The 24,850-nt window shown below is 41.9% G+C and overlaps 1 protein-coding gene across 3 annotated transcripts in view; it reads left to right on the top strand.

The window, feature by feature from the left end:
* SMURF2 (SMAD specific E3 ubiquitin protein ligase 2) overlaps positions 1 to 24,850 on the top strand; it is a 57,251-nt gene that overhangs the window by 9,116 nt on the left and 23,285 nt on the right. For 2 of the 3 annotated variants that reach the window (XM_063456145.1, XM_063456146.1), the window contains exons 3-4: positions 21,651 to 21,689; positions 21,959 to 22,070. In XM_063456145.1, the coding sequence (XP_063312215.1) occupies positions 21,651 to 21,689; positions 21,959 to 22,070 (151 nt within the window). The remainder of the gene's footprint in view (positions 1 to 21,650; positions 21,690 to 21,958; positions 22,071 to 24,850) is intronic. The other variant, XM_063456147.1, reaches the window with a different exon arrangement.

Consider the following 24,850-nt stretch of genomic DNA (forward strand, 5'->3'; position numbering starts at 1 on the left):
ACATTGCCGCTAATTCTGCTACCCGTCTTAACGTGGCACGGTCACGGCGTACTTGCATTTTCCCAGTTGCTTCCTCCTCCCTATTCTTACATTTTGTTTCATTTTTCATCGATTCCTAACTAAATACATAAGACAAGGTAGGTAATGGAGCTTAAAGGGACACTCCAATCACCCAGACCACTTCAGCTAATTGAGTGCTGTGACCCTTTTGCACTTGGTGCTGCAATGTTTACATTGCAGCTCTAAGTCTGCCGTCAGTGGCTGTCTATCAGACAGCAACTAGAGGGCTTCTGGAATCCAAACAGACTTTTGGTCCAGCGTCTGATTTTCCCCATAGGAAAGCATTGAATAATGCCACCGTTTAATACTGCGCATGCACATTAGGTCTCCCTGCCGGCTGATTCGGGGGGGGGAGGGGGAAGAGCGTGGGCGGAGCCTGACCCAGCACCGAGGGACATTGGCATTGGCATTGGCTTCAGGTAAGTAGCTGAAGGGATTTTAACTCCAGGGGAGTGGGGCACTCCAGGATTTTCTAGTGCCAGGAAAACTCGTTTATTTTCTTGGCACTGGAGAGTCATTTTAAGGAAACTCCTCTCCCTGTGTCTAGGAAAGTTATCTCGGGATACTCACCTTTCCTCCACGTTCTTGCGTTGCCTTTTTTTTGTGCTGTGAAGTGGGCATGCACAGGAATTTGGTCACACAAGCCAGTGTGGGCAGATGAAGATGACACGGTAAATGTAATCTCCAGCGCCTAGGAAATGGATCTGGAGAAGAATATGGGGAAGTACAAATAGGTGGAATGGGGGAGACCTACAGGCATTTGTGGGAGGCAATAAAAGTAGAAGAGTTGTAAGAGGGGTTAAAAAAATAAAATGTATGTGGCCATTACCGTGCCACTTTAATTTAAGATGCTGACAAAAACAAAAAAAACCATACAAACACTAAAACTCTTATGTCATTTTGCAGTACATAATTTGGATATAAAGGTTTAAGTCTGCCTATATTGTCTGCGGTCAGAGTATGTGACACAGCTTGATTCATCCTGTTCCTGTAGCGAGACTTATAGTGGATCCCAGTCCTGCACAGAGGCTCCATCAGTGCCCAGAATAAGCCTCCCCTTCTTAAATGAGTGAGGCAGTTACACCTATTATGTTAAATCCTTTTTATAACCTGATTCTAGCATTAGGAGTTTCATGCCTATTACTTTTGAATACCCATATCTTGCATGTCAGTGATTCTTTATTCATGCCAAATTTTATTTAGTGTCTATTTTTTTTCTTTTCTTTTTTTTCCAATGGTCTATAAATTATAGCCTGTAGCCTCTATTGCCATAGCAGCAACAATCTACTATAACATTTCAGTGTTTGTGTTTCCATTTTCTTTAATATGCTAACACAATTTGTTTATTTTGTCTGGTGGATCAGCGCTTTTTTAAAAGATTACAAACTTCTCAAAAAAAAGTCACCCTTTTTTTTTTTTTGTCAATCAGTATTTTTATTGAGGCATGGTAATTGGGATGCATAATAAAGACAGGGAAATGTGCATGTAGAATACAGTATATGGTTCAATAACAATGGTAGCTAACATTTCCTTAGTATTCGTACCTCTTTTTTATTTTTTTATTTTTTTATTTTTTTTATGTTATGGTTTAACGTCGACATGTAAGCAAAACAGAAAATAATATTAGCAGAATCAGGCTGGGTCCAGGCTAGTCAGTAATAGTGAGTATTTCAGTCGTTTAGATTGAGTAGCTGATGTCCCTCGTCGCTGTCTCCTCCTCCGCGACGCTCCTCCTTTGTATTGCGTCGGCCGGTGGGCGAGACTGATCCTGCCCACCGGCCGAGGAGACCTAATGCGCATGCGCGGCAATGCCACGCATGCGCATTATATCTCCCCATAGGAAAGCATTGAAAACGAATTTCAATGCTTTCCTAGGGGGATTTGAGCGACGCTGGAGGTCCTCACACAGCGTGAGGACGTCCAGCGACGCTCTAGCACAGGTTTCCTGTGCTATAGAGCAGGAGGTTCCCTCCCTCTAGTGGCTGTCTAATAGACAGCCACTAGAGGTGGAGTTAACCCTGCAAGGTAATTATTGCAGTTTATAAAAAAACTGCAATAATTACACTTGCAGGGTTAAGAGTAGTGGGAGTTGGCACCCAGACCACTCCAATGGGCAGAAGTGGTCTGGGTGCCTGGAGTGTTCCTTTAAGTATCAATACTGTAGCTTTAAGAAAAGAGAGAATCACTGGTAACTTGATTCAACCGAAGTTTTAAAAAGTGTTAAACTTAAATGAATTGCATTTAGGCAATAATCCAAGAAGAAGAAATGCAAGTAATCAACAACCCAAAGTTCATTATTAAGTATTTCTTCAGAGATGCATTAAGTAACATTAGTTCATGAGAATAATCTTCAATAGGAACAATAATCAAGTAGCTAAGAATATTTGCAAAGCAAGAAACAGTTCATAGTGAATAAGCATGATGGGAGTTGTCCTTCATGAGATTAGTAACTTGTAGCACTGAATGTAATTGCAAAGCAAGAACAGTTCATAGTGAATAAGCATGATGGGAGTTGTCCTTCGTGAGATTAGTAACTTGTAGCACTGAATGTAATTGCAAAGCAAGAACAGTTCATAGTGAATAAGCATGATGGGAGTTGTCCTTCATGAGATTAGTAACTTGTAGCACTGAATGTAATTGCAAAGCAAGAACAGTTCATAGTGAATAAGCATGATGGGAGTTGTCCTTCGTGAGATTAGTAACTTGTAGCAATGAAGATTTGAGTAAGCAAGCATTAGTTCATTAATGAATGATATTGCAGACAAATAGCTGAAAGATATACTTAAGGTTAATATGGGTAGTCCTCCAATAGTTCAGAGATATGGTCCACTTGTAAAGTAGCCGTTCTCCAGTAATCCTTTATGGCATGCAGCAATCATTGCATTTGCTCAAAGGCTGGAACGGCTTGTCTGAGCTTGTGGAGAGGTAAGTCTGGTGGAAGTAGCTCCCAGTAGCCTGTGGAGCCCGTGGTCTCGCGGAGGCAGCTCACACGTTGGCTCATACAATCAATCACCAAGCACCCTCTCTCTGGCCCAGTCTCCCTAAATACCGTCAGAGCTGTGTCAGAGGGGGGCGGGGTCGGCTCCTCACCGCTGAGTGCCAAACCCGGAAGTGTTACTCCATGACACTTGGCCCCTTTAATATGTAATAAACCTGCTGTTATTTCAGAGCCGCATGGGTCTGCTGGCGCTGGCTCCGCCCCCACTTCACCCCAATGGCTGAGATCATCTGAATTGAGGATCTTAGCATCCATATTTTTGACTATAGCACTAAAGCATATGAAGGCCATAGTGCATGTGCGGCAAAACACAGCGTTGCACCAATCAGTGCATCTCTACGGAAAGGTTCAATACCTCCATGCAAAGCGTGGGAGCAGGTAAGATGACAAAATGTATTGACTATTTATAATAGGGGGCGCCAGGGCACTTCTGGTACCATAATCACTGCATTGCACTGTATGGTACTTGCAATCTACATCCCTTAATCATGCTACTGATCACCTCCATTTTAGCTGTCAGAAAAGCATACAGAGCAGAGGAGCAATGAAGCCATGTTTCTGATTCTCTTGCTAAACTTTTGAAAGACATTCCAGGGTTTAAAATTACTAAAATAATTTATATTGCTGGCATCATTTTTTTTTTTTTTACCTTTTTTTTTTTTCTCCCAAGACTCCGATTACTTGCCTGTAATCCAACAGTGATAGGTTCTCCAGGAGATCACCAGTATAGAAGGGCACATGTGGGTCAAATGCCATGCTGCACGTAAAATGCTTCCCATAGACTTACTGTATGAGAGAGCTCCCATCCGCATTGTGCGGTCTGACAGCTGGGGGAGTGCAACCCAGACACTTAAAGTGTTATCTGCACCTCTATAAAGTGTGAAAGAGCAGGCACTGTTTACCCCTAAAGCACTTCAATGTGCTAATCAGCTTTTAGAAGATCATAGTGTTTTTACTATAAACTTGTAAGAAATTGGAGCATTATGTGAAAAAAGGTTAACACAAATTCTACGTGATTTTTCAATGTTTTATTCGGTGGCGTAATAAACAGGGGAGTGACCGTTCCCCTTGTAAGCAGCGGGAAAGAATTGGAAGACGTATTGAATTTGCATTATTTAAACTGAGTTTTTCGTTTTAGGGCCTGAAAGGGGACACATTACCAGTATAGTTATAAAGAAAAGGGATGCCCTTTAACCCTTTCATGACCAAGTTGAGGCGAGTCGCTTTTTATAGGAATGGGCCGCGCGTGTCTTCAGTCCTAAAACTATAACCTGTTGGCTATTGCCACCGTAAAATGAACTTTCCTCGTGACAAATTCTTTGAAGGAACTTTTGCCTTTTCACACATTCAACACTAAAGCTTTTTGAACAATGTGTGCTCACGGACCTTTATGTGAGTTTAGTGCTTACTGCAATAAATGAGTCTGGTTTCGTTTTCATGTGCTTTAAACATTAGTTATCTCTTTTAATAGAAGCATGCAGTTTGGAATTGACCTCCTTCCTCCGACTAATTCCCTGGGTTTTGGGCATTTTACTTGGTGCATGTCCCAGCACCTTAGAAGTACATATGGGTGGGATGGCAGCCTTTCACAGATATTGCTGGAACAAGCGATTTCATGTTTTTTTTCTTTTTCTTTTATTTATCATTTTCCATGATACCAGAGTATGAGGCAGCGCTCCATAGGAGAACTATCTTTGGGTTTTTAACCTTGGCATCTGTTTAGCTTCTATTAAGCCAAGGCTCTATTCTTAGAACAACATTCTAAATATTCATTTTACAATCTACAAATACAAAGCAGGAAAAACATGTTGTGTTACGAGAATTCCTGCAACTTTGCTTTTAAAGATCAGCCATGCCTCCACTTTGTACTTTTTCCATAAACCTTGTATGCAAATTAAATATTTTAAGTTGGTCATGAGGTTATGGGAGGAGTGTCTGTCTGTCCTGTGTCTGTCATATATATATATATATATATATATATATATATATATATATATATATATATATATATATATATATATATATATATTATATATACACACACACACACTATGTAGAAATAAGAACAGTAATTGAAGGTTTTGATTTGGAATGTTCAGAATACCTAAAGAGGAAATTCAGAAATGATTTGTATTCATTGAATTTGTTTTATTTTGTCTCTGTTCAGATCTATAATCGGTGAGATGGTTATAACAGTATTACTGTTTGCAAGCATTCAGGCAGACCGTATCAACCTCTAGCAGATTCAATTACTGGGATTGCTACATTTATATCTATTATAATTCACGTTGTCGGTCATTTGATATAAAAATTGTAGAACTGAACCTGCAAGTAAGACCAGCGAGAAATGAGCAAGAAATGGTGAATAAACTCTCCTTTTTAACTCCACAAGGGGTAGGCGGGGAGGCTGGTCCCCCTAAATAGCTAGTTTAAGACTCTGGTGTTGGGAATACATGTTTGTATTCTTGGTACTATAGTGTTCCTTTAAGTGATATTGTATGAAAGGTGTTAGGTGTATTTTATATGATGGATTGCTTCCTTCCCGTTCTCCAAAACCAGAGCTATTGTTCAGATGTCCTGCAGTAAATTCAAAGCAAGTACTCACGCTGGCACCAAGACAGAACACAAAGCACGTAGATGTTCTATACACCTGGTGCTATATCTGAATGTCGTTTAGGTTTTTTGTATTGCATTAAAATTTTAGGAAGATTCTAAGGTATTAATGAATATGTTGGTTTTTTTTGGTTTTTTTTAACAAAGCTGTTGCATCCAGTCTGCTACTTGCTTAAGATTGATGGATAGGGGGCGGGGCCTGACTGCAGAGCGGGACGGTCGCAGGTCTCTGCTGCTCCCGCACTCTTCCGCGCCAAGAACCGGTTCCAGCGGAGCAGAACCCGTGAACCGAACCCTCTTGACTACCAAACGACTTGGGGCACCGAGACCTGCACAATGATACCACTCTCACACGTGGCGGAGGCGGGGGAGACGGCCGCTCTCCCGCCACCCCACCGCGGTGGGAGACAAGGCTCAGGCCACCGTTCCCCCCCCTATGGACCGGCGGGGGTTAACCCGGTCTTCACCAATCTGACACACTCGGCAACAAGGCCTACGACTGCCCACCCTGGCTGGGGCCCTGCCAATATAGAGCCCAACAACCTGGCGGACGACACACCAAGGCCTCCACCGACTCAACCCCAACTTACCAGCCTGGATCTGATTTTTCAGAGGTTCTGGGATCGGCTGGAAAAACGCCTCGCCAGAGCCTCCCCTGTCCACGAAGTACAGACAGCGGGGATGGCGATGAGGAGACGGAGCAGACCGACCACGGGTAACGCTTGTACCCATACGTCTGCAACTGCCGCTTTTTGCCCACCCAAGCTGCGGGTCACTAGGGGGCTCCCTCTAAAGCTTCTGCCACCTCGCCGGAAGCCCGCCCGCCGCTGGCGGCGGCGAAACACCGGGGCTATCTGCAGCGCCCGTTTAGGGAAAGGCCCGGTCCAATTGCGTTCCCGAGCCTGTGGCACACCGAAGCCGACCCACCAAGAAGCTTGGGGCTGGGGAGAGGTCCCTCCTCCCTCGCGACGACCCTGCTCAATCCAGATCACCCACGCCTCAACCGCCACGCTTCCTACCAAAGGTATTGGATGAAACAGAGAACCTGAACACCAGGCCGGCACACGAGACCTCTCACCATCTTACACGGACGGCCGGCAGGAGAGACAAGCTCCACCACAGCTGAGTACTGCCTAACACCCGGGCGGACATAGACTCTCAGTGACCTTGTCACATTACACATGGACCCACACTGTACCATATCCACACCCTGGCTTTTCCCCTCTTTTTAGACACGCTATAGCCCGGTAAGCACTCTAAGCCCTGGGCAGATCTCATAAGGGCCGTTGTCTGGCCTCTGATGAGTGTCCCTAGCCTGACCCTAGCATTTAAAGGGGATTATCCCCCATGCATTTGGTCTCCAGCTTGTAACTAACCGTAACCTTGTATATGTACTGGGAATGTTTGTTTAAAGCCTGTAAATCCATGCATAGCTTAGGAACACTGTGATGCTTGAATAGCCTATAAATCTCTTATAATTAATCGAATGCATCATTGTATGCTAACAGTTTCCCCGTATTGTCAGTAACGCTATGTCTCTTCATGTTTTAATAAGTAACGATCGCAGACCTTCCTAAGTGTGAAACACTAACCAGCTTGTCAACATTAACGTATGTAATGATACCTGCTAAACTTCACTCTTTTACCTTAGTTTATGATGTTTTACTTTGTGACGCTTAACCTAACCTGAAACGCTGTGATTATTCCTGTTGAAGAAAAAAGAAAAATATGGCAGGTTTTCTTGGGAGTGTTATGTGAACCATCTTGTTGACATTTACATCGGTTATCCCTATGTACCTCCCTTTTCTGTTCTGTACCCCATAACGCATATGCCATAATAAAAGAAAGATTGACAAAAAAAAAAGATTGATGGATAATAGTCCTACTGATATTATTTATTTGTAAATATTAAATAACTTCTATAAGTTTTATTTCCCTTCCCATTATACAGGTCTATGGTGTCATGCCTGGAGTGTCCCCTTAATGAAGCCGCTTTGGTGTATAGATCATGCCACTTCAGTCTCACTGCTCAATCCTCTGCCATTTAGCAGTAAAATCACTTTGTTTATAAGCCGTAGGCACACCTCCCTGCATTTTACTTGCACAGCCTTCCTAAACACTTCCTGTAAAGTCATCTAATGTTTACTCATAATTTGTATTACATATTAATCAAAAAATATAAAACCCATGACCATTAAAAACAAATATGTAAACCTGGATTTGTCAAATCTAAGTTAGAACGGTTGTTCTTTTAAAGTCCTCCTATTTCTTCACTGGGTTTAATATACTATTAATTTTGATGGTCGCAGGGTGCCATGCACAAAAGCTCTATATGATGCTATTTATAACGTACGTTCCCTAAAAATGCCTATTTTTCATGTATCAACCTTACAGCGCAATTTGAGTGTTTCCTCACTGTGTTTTATACAGGGAATAAATCTCTCTCTGATTTATGTCACAACTTCTTTCTGTTTAAATGAACCCTCCAATGTTAAAAAGAAAACATTTAATTTGGGAAGTTTCCATTTTTACGTTTAGATTTAAGGGCCCACCTCCCCCCTCCCCAAGTCTTCTAAACATGGAGTTACTCACCTATAACCCAGTGGTGGAAATAATGGTCTCCCTGGTAATCAATTACTTCTCATAGAGGCAATGGCCGCTGTATGCTGGCTCTGCTTCTCCATTAGAAGACCTTGCGTCCTCCTTGAGAGAACGCTCAAGGAGAACGAGGAAGGGAACCTTGACAACAGAGAGACGTTACCAAGGTGGTTCGTAAAAGTGGGATTTTTCTTCAAATTGGCATTTTTATAAAATAAGAGGGGAAAAAAAAAAAAACACACACCCAGTTAACCCCTAAATTACTAAAGTTCTTTCTAGGTTTGAAGTGGTCCTTTAATCTACACCGAGACTTCAGACCTTTCGTTATTTTATGCAGTGTTTAAAGATGTAGAGATTCACTGGTTCCATTGTATATAACTATTGGCCATTTCAGCAGCATGCTAATTAAACTATGCGTGTCTAGAGTAGTGCTTTCTGTTCCAGTGTTTGAACGCAGAATGCCAAAGATCGGCAGTGTCTGTCTCTTCAGCCTCAGGAAATATTCTTTGTCTGAGCGTTTGGCTTCGTTCGCTAGATGTGCTTGTTTTCTTTTCATTTGACTAGGGCAGATGATACTCCATTACCTGTGTTTTCTGTCCTTTAAATGTCAGGGTGTGCTTTTTTTTTTTTCTTTTCGTTTCTCTATTTTGTCTTTTAACCCTTCAGATTTTTCTGTGAATATAGTCTGACGAGAATAGCTTTTGTTTCCAAGCGGAATTGTTCTCAGGTAATCGAATAGGATTCTACAGATGTTTATAAAAGGCTGCCTCTTGTGACCTGTTCAGTAACAGGACTGTAGAAAGGATTCTGACTCTTAGCTGAGCTTGAGTTGGTAATTCAGGGTTGAACGGTCAGCCAGATCTGTTTGTTCTAAAAACATATTTTTTTTTATAATGTTGGCAAGATACAGCCCTCCTCTCCAAGCCTTTTCTGTCTTGTTTTAGGGCAGCGAGAGGATAAAATCGGTTGACCTCAGACCATGAAAGCTCAGCTTATATCTCTTACATAGTGTGCCTCTCTCTTCTCCTGCTAGCTGTCTGTCTTGCACAAATAACGTAAATTAAATGGAACTGGTCCTTGCTCAAAACATTGTATTTAAAGCAGAATGATTTGAGGAGCAAACCTGATGTTTGTAGGAGCTAGGGCGGATGTTAATCTGTAGAGTTTTAAGCAAAGCACTGTGGAGCTAGCAGATTTGTAGAGTTCTGAACAAAGCATTGTAAAGGTAGCTTTTTATTTTTTGATGGTACGGCAATGTGGTTTATAGGCATCTCTTGCTCTATTCATGAGCTATGTGTTGTCATTTTGTTGCTGAATGTTTCTGAATGGCATAGATTGCAGTGCATACTGGGTCAGGTGAATTTGACCTGGAACTGAAGCCAGGCAGTCTTTTAATAAATCCCGATTTGTCTAGATGAATAAAAATGGCAACATGAACTGATTTATCATGGCCGAGACTCTTTACCAGTCCCCGCATTTCATTGATACTCCCACAATCATTACCTAATGTGACATCCATTGCCCAATCATAGATCCACGGCCTAGTTTACCTTCAGCGTGTCTTTAAATATCGTGTAATTGAAATGTTTTGGGACTAAGCCAACTTGTCAATGTACAATGCCTCTACCTGGCACTCATCCATGAGATATAATTATAGATCCTACATCTCAAATACATTGTACTTGGAATACACACTGTTCACCTCAGGCATGTATAGTTCAGAATTTCTGGAGAATTCTGTGTGCTTTGTCATGATTCCTGGGGAGAGAGAGATTAGTTTTCTTCCATTCCCTGAAATCCATAGGATCTTTCCCATCACAATTTTTTTTTTTTTTAAATTAGGTTAAAAAGATTGCAAGCCCCCCTCCCCACTCCTGTGATAAACAGGACAGTGTCTAGTCTCTGTAACAATGTAAGAATGTAAACTTCCCTGCCGGTCTGTCAGGTGTACAGAGTTCCAGGGAAAGATTTAACACCAGGCGGGGTCCGTACTTAGAAATGCAGCCAAGGGGGGAAGTGACTCACTGTCTCTGAATGAAGCGAGCGAAAAGGAAAGTGTCTGTTAAAGGGACGCGGTCATCTCAAAATGACCATTTTACTGAGAGATTCTTTTCATCCGTAGGACCCCCCTGCGCGACTGCTGACAGGAAGCACCACATGACAAGAAAATAAACTGTTAAAATAACACTCCTTCTGAACATTTCTCAACTATTTAGCGAGTCATAGCTGAAAAAATGTCTTGGTAAGCTGCTACAAAATCATCTGAACGTTAGTTGTACAGGAAGAGGACATATTAACTCTATAAAAACTACGATTTGAGAACTTTGATGGGCCGAGACCTGTTTATAGGTCAGTCTGTCTTATGGCTGCAGTGTATTAATGACAGTGACATGTTTATGTATCAGTCCGTCTTATGGCCGTAACATGTCTATGGGTCAGTCTGTGCTAGGGCCACAGTATACTAATGGCCGTGACATGTTTATAGTTCAGCCCTCCCTAGGGTCACAGTGTATTAATGACCGTGACATGTTTATCGGTCAGTCCTTCCTAGGACCGCAGTGCATTAATAATAGTGACCTGTTTATGGGTCATTCCTTCCTAAGGTCACAGTGTATTAATGTCAGTGACATGTTTATAGGTCAGTGCATTAATTATAGTGACCGGTTTATGGGTCAGTCCTTCCTAGGGTCAGTGTGCTAATGATAGCGACATGTTTACGGGCGAGTCTGTCCTAGGGCCGCAGAGTGCTTATGTCCCCAACAGGTCTATGGGTCAGTCTGTGCTAGGGCCGCAGTATACTAATGACCGTGGCATGTTTATAGGTCAGTCCTTTCTACGGCCGCAGTATACTAATGACAGTGACATTTCTATGCGTCAGTCCCATGTAGGGTGGCATACATGGCAAAATGTAGCATGCTGATCTACATCTTGTTTTATCATGAAGAAAGTCGTGCATAATTGGCGGCCACAGACACGTGGACAGCCACGAGTGATAATGTGGTGAGAGCCAACGTGATTACTGCTGCAGTATAGCACACATACATGTTATGGTCACACTGAAATTTGGGAGCCAGCAAAGGGCAATTACGTTGTAATATAAGAGATAAGACTCTGGGGAACTTTTTTTTTTTTTTTTTTTAAATTCTTTATTTTTGGCAGTGCAGTAGTGAGTACATCATTTGGCAATGACATGAATAAGGTACATCGATAATATACATTAGACAGTGTTGGTTTGTATAAAGATTCAAAGCCTACTGCACTGTTATTTTATGGTTAAAGTAGCGTAAACAACAGTTATGAACATAGTAGTTACATATTTCAGCTTACATGTCCTAACCTCCCACATTGATAACGTTTACGTCCACTATCTGGGCAGAAGGGGGGACAACGCATCTGTTGGAGGAGCTGGCCAGGCTTATGAGGCGGTTAATGTTAGGCATATGAGTTAAACACAAAAAACAAAAGCATAAGATAACTGCTAATAAACATGCTGGGTTGTCCAGTCTAACCCCGGGGACGTGCGGCGTAGGCCGACTAGGATTAACATGGTATGGGCCTGTGTTTCGGGGACACCAGTGGTTCGCTGATTTTATGGTTGGTATGCTAGGACAAAGGCCCCGAACATGTTGAGGTGATTGGCTGCCTTTTGGTTTAAACTTGACAGGGTGCTTTAAGTATAGGGGTTGTCCAAATTTAGTTCCCCTGGGTTCAAGCATGATAATGCTTGAGGAGTTCCGTCCCCTTTCCCTCTTTTAATTCTCAGTCCCTGGCATCAGCTGCAAGAAAATTTATACCATACAAAAAATTTATACCAAACTAAAATTACTATACGTTTGTCTACGCCGAGGCGTAACTCTATAGAAAGGTATGTCAACAAGCAGTCGAGAACACTAGGAGGGATCAGTGATACCATAGTAGCGGTGATCATGCCCACCATTCTCCGCTGGTGATTAGTGATTGAGTGAGGATGGTTTCGTGTGTATTGGGGTTCTAAGGTCCCTTAGGAAGGGGTGTTGTGTTGTATGGAGGCAAGCGCAGGGAGATACGTGCTTGAGTACGATAATAATATAGGTATTTGAGGGGTTAACAAAATGAGAACCGGTATCCGTGGTTCTTTGTGCGGTGTCAGTAGTGGTTTGTCTGTTGTCCCCTTCACTAGCCCTCCTCCCCGTGTTGAATTATATAGTTGTGAAGTCCCATAGCAGTTGTTCCATCTTTAAGGTACGAGAGCCTAGGGGGATAGTCTGAGTGCGAAAGTTCAGGATAATGAACTGAGTTAGCTTATTGAGTCCTGTGCCCCGTTCTAAACTAAAAAATAGCGGACATAATGACCTGTAAGCCCCTATACCTCTCGTGTATGTCAGTTGAGTGCTGTGTGAAGCTCATGCCTCTGGGTGATAGGCATTTTAACTGCTTAGGGGGAGGGAACACGGTAGGTGTGGCGTACAAGTGTACCTGAATCTGTTTCACATGACCCTCCAGGAATTGGCGCTCATATCTGGTGTAAAATACTGTACAATACAGGTTATGGTAGATTGCTGGTAAACGGAACATTAATATCAATCATCAAATGTCCCTGTGAGTCTAGTTTCCGTGCCAGAGATAAGAGAGTCCCCCATTCCGGAAAGGACAAATAATCTAAACACAATACAAATTAGATAACATAACAAGAATCTGATGAGGGTTCCTAGCCGGGCTAGGGTAACCTGGTAACCTCAGGGTTTGAAACTGCCCCCTGTATAACTTTTATCGGTGTGTGACCGATTGTGTGTTCGCCAGTCTCTGTTCATGTAGTGACCGCAACATAGGGGTCGGGTGTTAGTCCCTGCGGCACAAATGGGATGGTTCTCGCTGGGTCCCAGGAGTGCGTTGGCGAGGCAGTACCATGCTGGTCCATCTGGGTAAGGGAGTCCGGAGGAAGGCCCAAAGCCTGCAGTAATTGCGCCGCTTCGGCAGGGTCTTGTATTTTGTGGTATTCCGTTCCTTGGCGGACCGCGAGCGTGTGTGAGGGCCGCCAGCGGTATTGAAAGTCATGTTGTCGGAGCAGTGTGGTAAGTGGTCGGAAAGAGCGCCGCCACGCCAGGGTGGTAGTCGAGAGGTCAGTGAAGAAGCTTAGCATCATACCTTCAAATCGGAGAGGCGGTTTACCCCTTAAGGCTTTAAGGACCGACATTTTGTCTTGGAAGGTGCGAAAAGTGACTATTAAGTCCCTGGTAGTCCTTGCCGGAGCGTCTGGTGGCTTGGTAATTCTGAAGATGCGGTCAGGGCTGATGCCTGTAGCGTGTGAGGGTGTCATAATGGTTGCTAGCAGTCGGTTAACTACCTGTGGGAGCTCCGCATCAGGTATTGTGTCCAACAACCCTCGTATTTTCAGGTTGGTTCTCCGCCTGGCATCTTCGTGTTCTGCCATGCGGTGTTCATGGTGACGCTGTTGTGTTTGTAGATCCCTCACCGCCCGCTGGAGTTCACCGATCTCTTTGGTGTGGGTCGAGGAGGCTCTTTCAAGGGTGCCCATGCGGGTCGTCAGGCCCTTCAGGTCCCCCCTTACCGCTGTTATGTCTTTCTGCAGAGTTGTTTGGAGGTCGGTGAGTAATTGTTTTAGTACCGCTGTAGTTACCGGAGCAGAGTCCGGGTCAGGCCTGTGCTGTTGCGGGGGTTGTCCCGGCATAGGAGGTGGTGGAGGTTCGTCTTCAGAAAGGTCGTCGGAGAAATCCGAACAGCCTCCGTGGAGCGCCGCCATATTGGACGCACTTGGGCCTCGTGCCTGCCTCCACATGTCTCCGATTGTGAGCCCTGGGGTAGGTTTTGCCATTATTGTTTTCTTTGTTTTTCGCCCCATAGTGGTGGAAGCGTTTAGATGGTCTTTGTGAATAGTTGGGGGTCCGTCTTTAGTTTTTTCCCCCCTGATTTCGTCGTTTGTAGCTCGGAGCTCTCGTTTAGTGCGGCCGCTCGCTCCTGCAGTCGCCACGCCCCCCCGGGAACTTTTATTTTTGTTAGATTGTTACTGTGTTTGTTGGTGGCCATTAAATGACAACATGAAAATACTCTGAATGGGCACCACGTGTATGTTTTTGAAGAATCATAATGTCCTTGGTGATTGTGGCTTGTGAGGGTTCATTTGCTGCTAGAAAAGAGGGACATTCAGATGGGAAAGAGGGAACCAAAGGATTTGGGACCAAAATAAGGACTGTCCTTCCTAAATAGGGACACTTGGGAGGTATGATCATAGGTGACACTCTGTGGATCTGTGAAATGTAAAATAAAAGTGCCTGTCTAAGGGGTGGCCCTAGTATCTAAAGCACTGAATGAAAACCACATTGCTGCATATTGTTTATTGGTAAAAAAAATGTGAATTGTTATTCATCTCCCTAGATATAGCAGAACAGTTTGTTTGTATATGTTATGTTAATTCTGTGTAACTGTTTCACAACTATCACTGTATTGTCTCTAGTCTTTCGTGTACAATTACAGGGTAACATTGTTATGCTGTAAAGAGTTTGCCATATTGGAGGTGGATTAATCTAGAGGTTGAATTATATGAACGATTGTGGTGATTCTATTGATTTGCTAATATATGTTTAATATATTTTATGCTGTCCTCCAATTTACCTGGGAATGTGTGCTGACCGCCAAGTGGGCCTTGTGTAAAAACCCTCACAAACTACAGCAGTGAGAGACTCGTCTTAGTTTAGATTATCTGTCGCTTTAGCCGACGACTAGTCTAAAAACCATGGTGCTAGTGTCTCGGTGACAACACGGTACAGCTTGCTCTCGTCATCGTGAAGCATGGCCGCTACCGTGTAAAGTATGAAAATGACGTTCTAATTAAAAATTTGTCTTTATCACCATGCTGAGAGGTGTTTATCCGCTAAATGTCAAGAATTGATTAACTGAAAGCCTCCTGGTGAAATTTTCACCAAAAATATACAGCTGGCGGAAAAGAAAATCTCAAGATGCAATTTTTAAAATTTTTTTGTAAAATTCATTTTTTTTTATTTTTGGTATCTAAAGTGTACAAGTTGGTTATCAAATCATTACAATTCGCTATTTAGTGAATGGCTTTCAAAGTGCTCTAACAGTCTATAAGAATCCATCTTGTTTTAGGAGTCAGGGAAGAGATTTTTATGAATGATACATTCCACCATGTGCGTGTTTTATCACCTGGGGCCCTTGCGGTATGGCCAGCTGTGGGTTAATGTATGTACCTGAGATTCCTGCAGTCACACCTGGCTGTGTCTGGTAGAAGGACTGGGATCACTGAGCGTCTCTTGGAGTCTGAGTGGGAGGACCTGGAGCGGAAACTCCTTGTCTGTAATATAACAATGCTATGATGGCTAGGCAGGAGACTAAACATGGATAATGTGTGCAGTCCGTGTTAACCCCTGCACCGCAGGCAGGAGTCTAATCACTGATAATATGCAGGTTTCCTGGCATGACTATAACATCCCTGTACCCCTTGCTAACCTTTGCAGTGCGGGCAGTTGTTTAAACACGAACCGGTGCTGTATGTAGACTAATGCATGCAGTCTGTGTCCCTTGCTGTGTTTTAGAAGTAATTAGAACATTCAGGGATAATGAAGTGGTGATAAAAGAGATTTTACAGTTTCGTGGGAGCCGCAAAGGCGTAGTTACCCGGCGGATTGGTGCTGTCTGATACATCACTACACATATATTACGTTTCTAGAATAAGTCCAGTTTGTGAATATTTACAGGCCTGCGACGAGGTTTAGATGAGTGCAATAAATGATCTAATGTAGGTTCCGCACCCAATGCCTCTTCTTTGACTTGTTGCACGCGTAGAGACGTATGTAACGAACGTATACATCTGCAGGTTAATTACTAAACTCAAGATTGCTAAATTTAGGCTAGAATGTCCAAGCTGAGGCTGTATAGCGGACTTTTTCCCCAAACTGCAACCCTTTCCAATTTTTTTGTTTTTTAAAATTCGGAGTTTATTAATACATTTGTAATTTGCTTCTTAAAGGGAAACTATAATTCTAATTTTTTTTTTTTTTTTGGGGGGTGGGGGAGGACTAGATGTTCCCTTTTATCCCTGTGACCACTGTCTGCCCCATTCTTTTAGTAGTGAAATTTATTATTTATTCATCTTGTTTCCATTGCCGATACCCCTCTGCTGCATCCATCCACCCCGCCTCCTTAGATGTCAATAAACCTGCTGACATCTTCGACGTTCTAGTCCAATCCAGTGGTTCTCTTGCTGAGAAGCATTGATGGGTGAGATACGCATGTGTGGCCAAACGCTGCACTCCTCCATTTAAATGCTGCTATGAACATGAGTTTTGACTCTCTTCTCGTTGTGATGAACTGGCCTGGGTCTTTTAATTCTCCACAAATAGCAAAGTAAAATAAATGTGCATAGTATAGTGATTGAGTATCTGTACAGTTTTCAGCAGTAGACTAATAAAATTAGGTTTATTATATCTTTTTAATACAGGCCTGCCAAGATATATAGCTATTCACCAGATATCCACGCCGTAAGGAGTTAAAATAAGTATGTGAATGCTCCTAGGATTCTTCTAAAGAATGTGATTAACCCCTGTGCGACATGTCATGATTCCCTTTTATTCTGGAAGTTTGGTCCTTAAGGGGTTACATGTTCTGTAATACAGAGCTAGATATACTATATTAAATAAGAAGGGTCCATTAAATAATATTATAATATTAAAATGTGTCCAAATAAAGTGTTTTTTATGAGTAAAAGAAGATTTGTGACCTAATGTTACATTGTGTTAATGGCGAGCTAGTTAATAATATATAGATCTGCTGCTGTTGGTTGGACCCACATTCTAGCAGTGCAGGAGTTAAACCCACCCCAGTATAAGGAGTAATAGTGTATTGCCAGTGATGGGGATTACTGTTTTCCCTTTAGATTTTCGGCCTCTAATCAGCGGTTTGGTATGGTAGGAATGTCCTGTGTGTATCAGTCAGGAGCCCCTCCCAGTCTGAGCGACTGCACGGGATCCCCAAGATAAGCTGCCCCCCCCCCTCCCCTGTACCAGTGTGATCCCACACTGTTATTTTCACATCTTAACCGAAAATAAACTTTAATCAAAACCCCTTTTGTATGTGAATGCGGAGTGAAAGGACGAACTTTCGAAGACATTAGGAATGTGGATAGAAGCTTTACATTCGAAAATCACTTTGAATTGTGAAAATTCTCACGTTGGCGAATAACCCTGTACGTTACATTTCTAGATGCATTCCAGCCAAACGTTCTCGTGTTTCATTTTAATTCCAACGTTTTATACATGGGGAATATGTAGATGTTCTACAAATCGATTTATCTCCCTGGCAGACTAGGCATCCTTGGGGCAACAGATATAGGTTTATTTTGCCAAGTGGTGTTTGTGGGTCGTCACAAGCTGGCTGTTGAACACATTGTGATGATGGTGTGTACGTTCAATAGATTAAGTGACATTCCAAGCTCCAGTTGAACCCACCATCCCCCCACCCAGTAATGCATAACTAAATACAAATACGGTAGAAAAGAGAGCCCTCTTTGCATGCAGAACACGGACTTCTCAGTTTCCTGGAACCTTTTATTTATTTCTATTGGTAGAAATTTCTGCAAGTAGTTTCATTCATGAAACAAAAAATAAAATGATGAAACCAAGACACAATTTGAATAGCAGTTGTCAGCTGGCTTGTATTGGATTGCCAAGTAGTTTTATTCATGTATGGGTAAACTTGTGATCTTACATGTGCATGGATGGACGCTATCTGGGGGTCGTACTGTGGGTGCCAATCATACTAGGTGAGATTGCGATTACCTTTATATTCTTTTTGTTCTTATTTTATACAGTATGTGTGAGTGGGGAGTCCTAAACTGGAATGTTTTTGAGATTTAACTTTATAGAAATTATGCATTTTTTTTAATTTAGTCCTTTTACTCCAGCAATACATTTATTTATTTTGAAAGCGAACATAGGACTATCTAGCCAGCGGTAAGGTATATCTTTTACGTGTACAGTATGTATATTCTCTGATACACTCAGAATAAAATACACATTGGAGGGACAGCGTCAAAGTCTGTCTCTCCTCTCCATTGTGCCTGTTTATTGCACTTTTCACATGAGATATCTCGAATGGTATCTCCCCGAATGTCTCCTCCTTCCGTCTGCCTCATACGTTTTTGTTTTTTTTAACCTAGTATAGGTAGGATCTACAGTTCAGAGCACACAAGTCTCATTTTAAGCTCGTCTGAGCAGGGTTATCATCAACCTATTCTTGTCAAAATAGTTTTTGTTCTTAAACTCCCCTTAATAATATTGTAAAGTGTGTAGAATTTGTTGGCGTCATATAGATATGTCATCATAATAATTTATTTTTTATTTTTTTTCTTGTTAGTTGATAGGAGCTGTACTTTGTATTACAAATGGGCTTGTTGTAGCCCAAGACAATGATTTTATTTTTGATTTATTTATTTCTTTATTTTTACTGTTCGTTCCAATCTCAGCAACTCTACTGAAAGTGTGTGCACTGTGTTGTATTCACCATATACTTTGAAATCATGCAGAGTTAAATTCAATAGATTGACCTTTAATCTATGAATTCACTGAATCCGTACTAAACTGCATCTGATATAGCCAAAGGGTTTGTGAATGATTGGTCCATGTTAAAACGCCTCCACCCTGTCACGTTTAATCTTTTGCACACCCCTACTATTGCTGTTAATCTAAAGAAAAGCTGAAACCCAAATTTAATTTGCATTCCATCGTTCTATTCGTTACTTCGAAATCAGATTTCACCCTTTATCAACAAGTTATTAAAGGAACACTCCAACTGCCATAACAACTTAAACTCGTTTATCCGAAAACAGCAATTTTAACTCCTCCTGCGATACAAAATTGATTGACAGCTGGCTACATTCGACAAATATGTACATTGGGTTTTTTCAGCCGTTTGAGTGCAGCGCAAATGGCGACCACCTGGGCTCTTCATAAAGGGTACCCAGATCACTTTATCGTATTGCAGTGTCCCTGTTCCCTTACCCCTGCAATGTTTACTGTTAGAATAGATCTGGGTGAATCCAGTAAGTTTAAGGGTTTGATAAACTGCAAAAACACACATTCTATTCACAACTATAAATTGCTGATTTTCTACTTGACCCTGGAGTTTTTAAATTAGAATTTGCAGATTTGGTGAAACGCACCAGATTTACTCTGGATATGCCTTTTCGTAAATATTGCAATTTGCAAATCTGGGGGGGGGGAAATCTGTAAATTTTCACCTAATTTTACTAATTCGCTGTGCGTTTGGAACTTTGTGAATAACTTCAATAGTCTCTTAAATATGTGATTTTAAATCCTATTCACGCCAAACAGAGGGTGATTAAGAATCTTAAAATGCATTGCTCGGGGGGACAAAGGGCCAGAAGGTTTGGGATTTTGGAATCGTGCTTTAAACCAGTGTTTTTGAGTGATGCATAAAGTTTAAACAAAAAAAAACACCTTTGTTGTATTTTGTCATGGAAGTGGTTTTCTTTAAGGCGCAGTCTCCAGGTATTTTTGCATGTCTTTACACAGACTAAGCTTCCTGTCTCCCAGTAACACTGTGTACCTTTACACAAGCTGTGTTAACCTTGCTCGACTCCAGTCGCTGTTATTTATATATTCACGCAGACTGCTAATCTGCTCAGCTTTATGTCTTACCACTTGTAACAGCCCTTGGCAAATCTGGCTTCTTATTACATACCACTTAATTAACATTAACTTAATTGTGAATAAATATTGACCGTACATGTTCTGTGATCTTATGTTCATATTTCCAAATCTAACTTGCCTTGCATGACCCTTGTACTCTACACGTATGAGCTCAGCGGCGTGGCTGGTATAAGCTCTCATTAGTTTGAAGAAGTGCCAGTTAAGCGCGGGACACTGTAGGCTTGTAACCTATGTACATCATGATGCTCGGCTGGCTGAGCTTTATGGGAATTGTAGTTTATAAACTACAAACCTTTTGTGGAAAATATAAATCACACATATTTTGGGTGCCAATGTAAGCCATCACTAGTCTGTGGAGGGGGTGCAATGTAGTAAAGACCCTGTTGAATGGGGAATTGATAGTTTAAGCATTTACTGTTGCATACAGTTAGAGAATATCGCCTGCTAAATTATTTTCTATAGAACAAGCAGCAGTTTAGATCTGGAAGGAAATTTCTCCCTGTAGGTCACACATATTGTCTACAGTATACATTGCCTGCCAAGTAATGTTTATCTGCTTTGTATTGCTCGTTCCCCTAGCATACATCTTCCCATCAGATACTGCACCTTCACCATTGTTTAATTCTGCCTTACCTCCTCTTAGACTGAAAGCTTGTTTAAGCGGGGCCCTCATCGCCTCCTCTTCCCGTATGTCAAACTGGTTTCGTAATGATTACCTGTTTGGGTCTGTTTACCAATTGTACAGCACTGTGGAATACTTTGGTAATGTTTGCCGGGCTTTCTACGGGATAGTAAACCTTGAATAAACGTGTTTAACCCACTGACACTTTTCAGAAATGTTTTATAGTGAGTTTTTTATTTATAATATTATTTTACTTATTGTCCTATTTAATCATGGAGGGGGGGGGGGGTGTAACCTTAGTTCATATATTTCCTAAACACATGGCAGATACATGTAAATATCTGTGCCACAAAACTAGTTATTTGTATCGGCTGCTCCAGGGAAGGTATGTGACAGCTGATCATTGTAGGTATCATTTAATTATAGCTCAGAATATAAATAGGAAATCCCGATCCCTCTACAAGGAGGGTTTTCCTACGAGTTCAAACGGACACACACTACCAATTCTTTATATCCCAAAATAGCTAAATGGGAGTTCCTGGATGGCTTTATAAACCTCACCAATTGACTTGGTTTCCTGTACGGCACAGGTAAAACCACTTAGGTTTTTTTAAATGTATTTCTTTTTTAAAACGGGTCATTCCAAAACGTATTTCTTTAGGAGAAATGTACTGTAACTTGCATGCTTCAAAGGTTTTTATATCTAAGCTGGTGGACGATAATCAAGCCACTATGGAAGAACCCATTCAGTTAAAATAAAATAAAGATCCACTTGGTTTTTTAACCTTCTTGAGTGCCAGAGCTCTGTGTTGGCTTTTCTATGTGTTGTGCACACAGGTGGCAGCAGAAGCATTAAGTAACACCCCGTGTGCATCTTTACTCTGGCATTCTGAGGGTTACACAGATTTAGTGACCTTTGCGGTCTGATTTAGTATATTTAACACTCTCTCTGCCTTGCTTGTTTTCGGTGAGTTGCTAATAAAGCAATCTGTTTCTCTGTTAACACAATGCATGTCGAAACCTGCCCTTTAAATGTGTTATGATATTGATCTTTTTTTTTCCTTTCTTTTTGCAGTGTTGTGTGCGAAAAATCTGGTGAAGAAGGATTTTTTCAGTGAGTATTGCCTTTGATTGTACGATTCTCTCCACGTTTGTTGCTGGGAGGGGGGGGGGGGGGGGAGTTTAGCCAAGAGTTTAATGTTTTTGTTGGCTAATTAGACAGCATGTCCTTGTGCATGGCATGAAACAATGCATACTTGTAATTGTCTGTCTCTCTGCATGGAATGCTGGTAATATCATCTAACTCGTAAATGTGTCGCTGATAAGGGGGGTTGTTCTGCCAGTACAGATGCCTTACCTCTCATTGTTCTCTTATACCCACTGTAGGGCTACCAGACCCTTTTGCGAAGGTCGTGGTTGACGGGTCTGGGCAATGTCACTCCACAGACACCGTGAAGAATACCCTGGACCCAAAATGGAACCAGCATTATGACTTGTAAGTAAAATATGGACTGGAGGGCAGAGGTGGGGGGAGACTACATGCATGTTTTGTTTTTGCCATTGAAACAATATGATTAAAGGAAAGCAGTATTCATGGAGGGGTTGGGAAACTTTGTGCCCACCATTAGTTTGTTATATGATAAAGACCTCTACTGTTACTTTTATTGTCATCAAATGCACCACCGGATTTGCAGAATGCAGATCGAATGTCGTTATTGGTCCTGGTAAACACTAACTGCAGTTTAATATCTGTATAGATTAGCAGTCATTTGTGAAACATTGACTGGAGCTCACTAACTCTGTGAATAGATCACTGGGCTTTGAACAAACCACCTGGGAAAGTTTAACTGGATGAATCGCTGCTCTTGGGAGATCCTGTCCTTTTTCATATTTACTCTGTGACCGGATCACATTCATATTATAAATTAATCACTGGTTCTGGAAAATGCCAATTGAGTCCTATTTACTTTATAAATAGATCCGTGGTTATGATAAATGGCAATTGGATCATATTCACTTTATAAATAGATCACCAGATCTGGAAAACGCTCTCCGGGTCAATTAATGGATCACTGCACCTAGGGAACGCCGACTGGGTTCTATTCACATTATAACTAGCTCAGATGATCAGGATCTTCAAAAGTCTGGATGACACTTTGCGCTGAGAATAGATCAGCCGGAATCGTAAGGACACTGGGAATAGACCACCGGTTCTTTTCTTTCCTTGTACACTTTGTATGTTTCTCTCCTGAAACAGGAGGCGACTGTTCACTATGACATAATTTCACTGACTTCCTATTGTCCCTTCAGGGACCCAGTGACATGTTATTAAATGAAACCATTGTAGCACAGAAGCTCATTGTTTCTGTCCGTCTCCGAGACCTCAGACTGGTTTATCCTGTTACAGCGGCAGTATTTTTTACTTTACATTGTAGCAAGCGATGTTGTCTGTTTAGCTCTAGACCGCTTCCTCACCTAAAATCACACTGTACAGCCACGTCTAGCGAATACGGGTAGACAGGGCTCCTAATATTGTAACTACTGGCCTCTGGCTATTTCATATGGAGCTCTGTGTCTACTGCTGGCTTCTCATAAAACTCACCTGACATCCTTATATGTTCAAAGATTTGATGAATTTGCTTGACATGCAGAAGACTAGAAGATTTTTTGCAAACCAGTTTTGGAAAGTGGTCTGACTTATACATGACCGTTTCAATAGCCTTCGACTGTGTAATATGAATGCAAACATGGAGTTGAAAGTCGGGGTAAAGCAATACTGTGCTACAAACTATCTGAAGAGGCTCTGACACTCCGAGTCCGAAGCTACCTCACATCTCATCTTACCGCTATAGGTGCTTCTTCCGCTCCAAGTATCTTTATGTGACAATGTTTCGGACTATAAATTTTCCATATCTTAATACTGTGCAATATTTTATCTTTGTTTTGTTTTATCTTTTAAGATTGTTATAACATTGTTGTTTGGTTTGTGGCGCAGCCATTTCTTCTGTGTAAAGCAATACTGTGACTTTACAAAGGCTAATCGTGTGTGCTGTGTTTAGAACCCTCTCTGGGCATTAAGCCTATACAATTAGCCTTTCCAGCTGATTCTAACCACAGTAGCAGCGCAGAACAAAAATAGCAAATCAGGTCCACTCTCTACAAGAGACCCAGTATCCCCAGACTAGCGGTTTAAGCCTTTGAGGCCTTGACCAGGTGCAGCTGTTCTACTCTTATTGAGCAATTTTATTCACTTAATCCAACCAATTGAGCACTCTTGAAACTACTGGATTGTGGAAGATGATTAATGTAAAATAAAAAGGTGTGGGGGGGGGGGGGAACAAAGTGAAAATTACATGATTGTCCGAGCCTGTTCCTGGTCTGCAAGTGTTCTGTTTGCTGCGAACAGCTTAGAAGTACACCAGCTTTAGGGTATAACGCATGTGTATGGGGTCTCTCCAAACCTTGTATTGTACAATCTCTCCAAGTGACGTGTAAAATATTGGATACGTTTTTTTTGTTTTTTTTAAATTGAGAATCTTGCAGCAGAAATCCTGGCTAGAAAAAAAGGGCTTGGTTACGTCTCTGCCCATGTGTTCCCCTCCACTTAATTTGTTACAATTGCAGAGCAGGGCAGAGCCGCTAGTTGTTAAGCCCTAAAAATGTGGCACAAATTCAGGCTATGCTGTAATATTTGCAGTAAGATTACAGTGGATTTTCCAGATTAATTGGGATGTTTTCCCTGGATGGAATCGGGCATTTCTTAATGAAGGTTATGACAAACCAGCGCACCAATTCACCACGACAACATAGAAGTGGGATTGGCGCCAGAAATGTATTTCCCTGCTGGTCAGGAAGAGCCGAAGATTTCATATCATCTTTTTGTGTTTTTGCTCCTGGACACCAAGATTACCAGATCTACCATAATTTTCCAGAATCATAACTTCTTGGCAGGATATGAAAAGTGCTGCCCACCACAATGTGGAATTCAAATGCTAAACGTATGAAATTAGCTCATTTATTGAGGAATCCTGAAGCAAATAAACATTTGCATTCGTTATATAGGGCCCTTCATCATTAACAAATTAAGTGTCCGTGAAAACGTGTTAACCCAGCCTTGGGAGTCCAAGGGAAGTGGTAAACTGCTTGGGACAGAGCTACTGTCCTCGCAAAATATCCTGCCGTACCAGGTTTTCATAGCCAAGTATCTCACACCAGGGTACAGAAGGGAATTCTCCTTAGTGATCACATCATTAGCGTGCTCTCAGGGTGCCCAGC

Source organism: Pelobates fuscus, chromosome 5 (assembly GCF_036172605.1).
Source record: "Pelobates fuscus isolate aPelFus1 chromosome 5, aPelFus1.pri, whole genome shotgun sequence".
Taxonomy (NCBI): domain Eukaryota; kingdom Metazoa; phylum Chordata; class Amphibia; order Anura; family Pelobatidae; genus Pelobates; species Pelobates fuscus.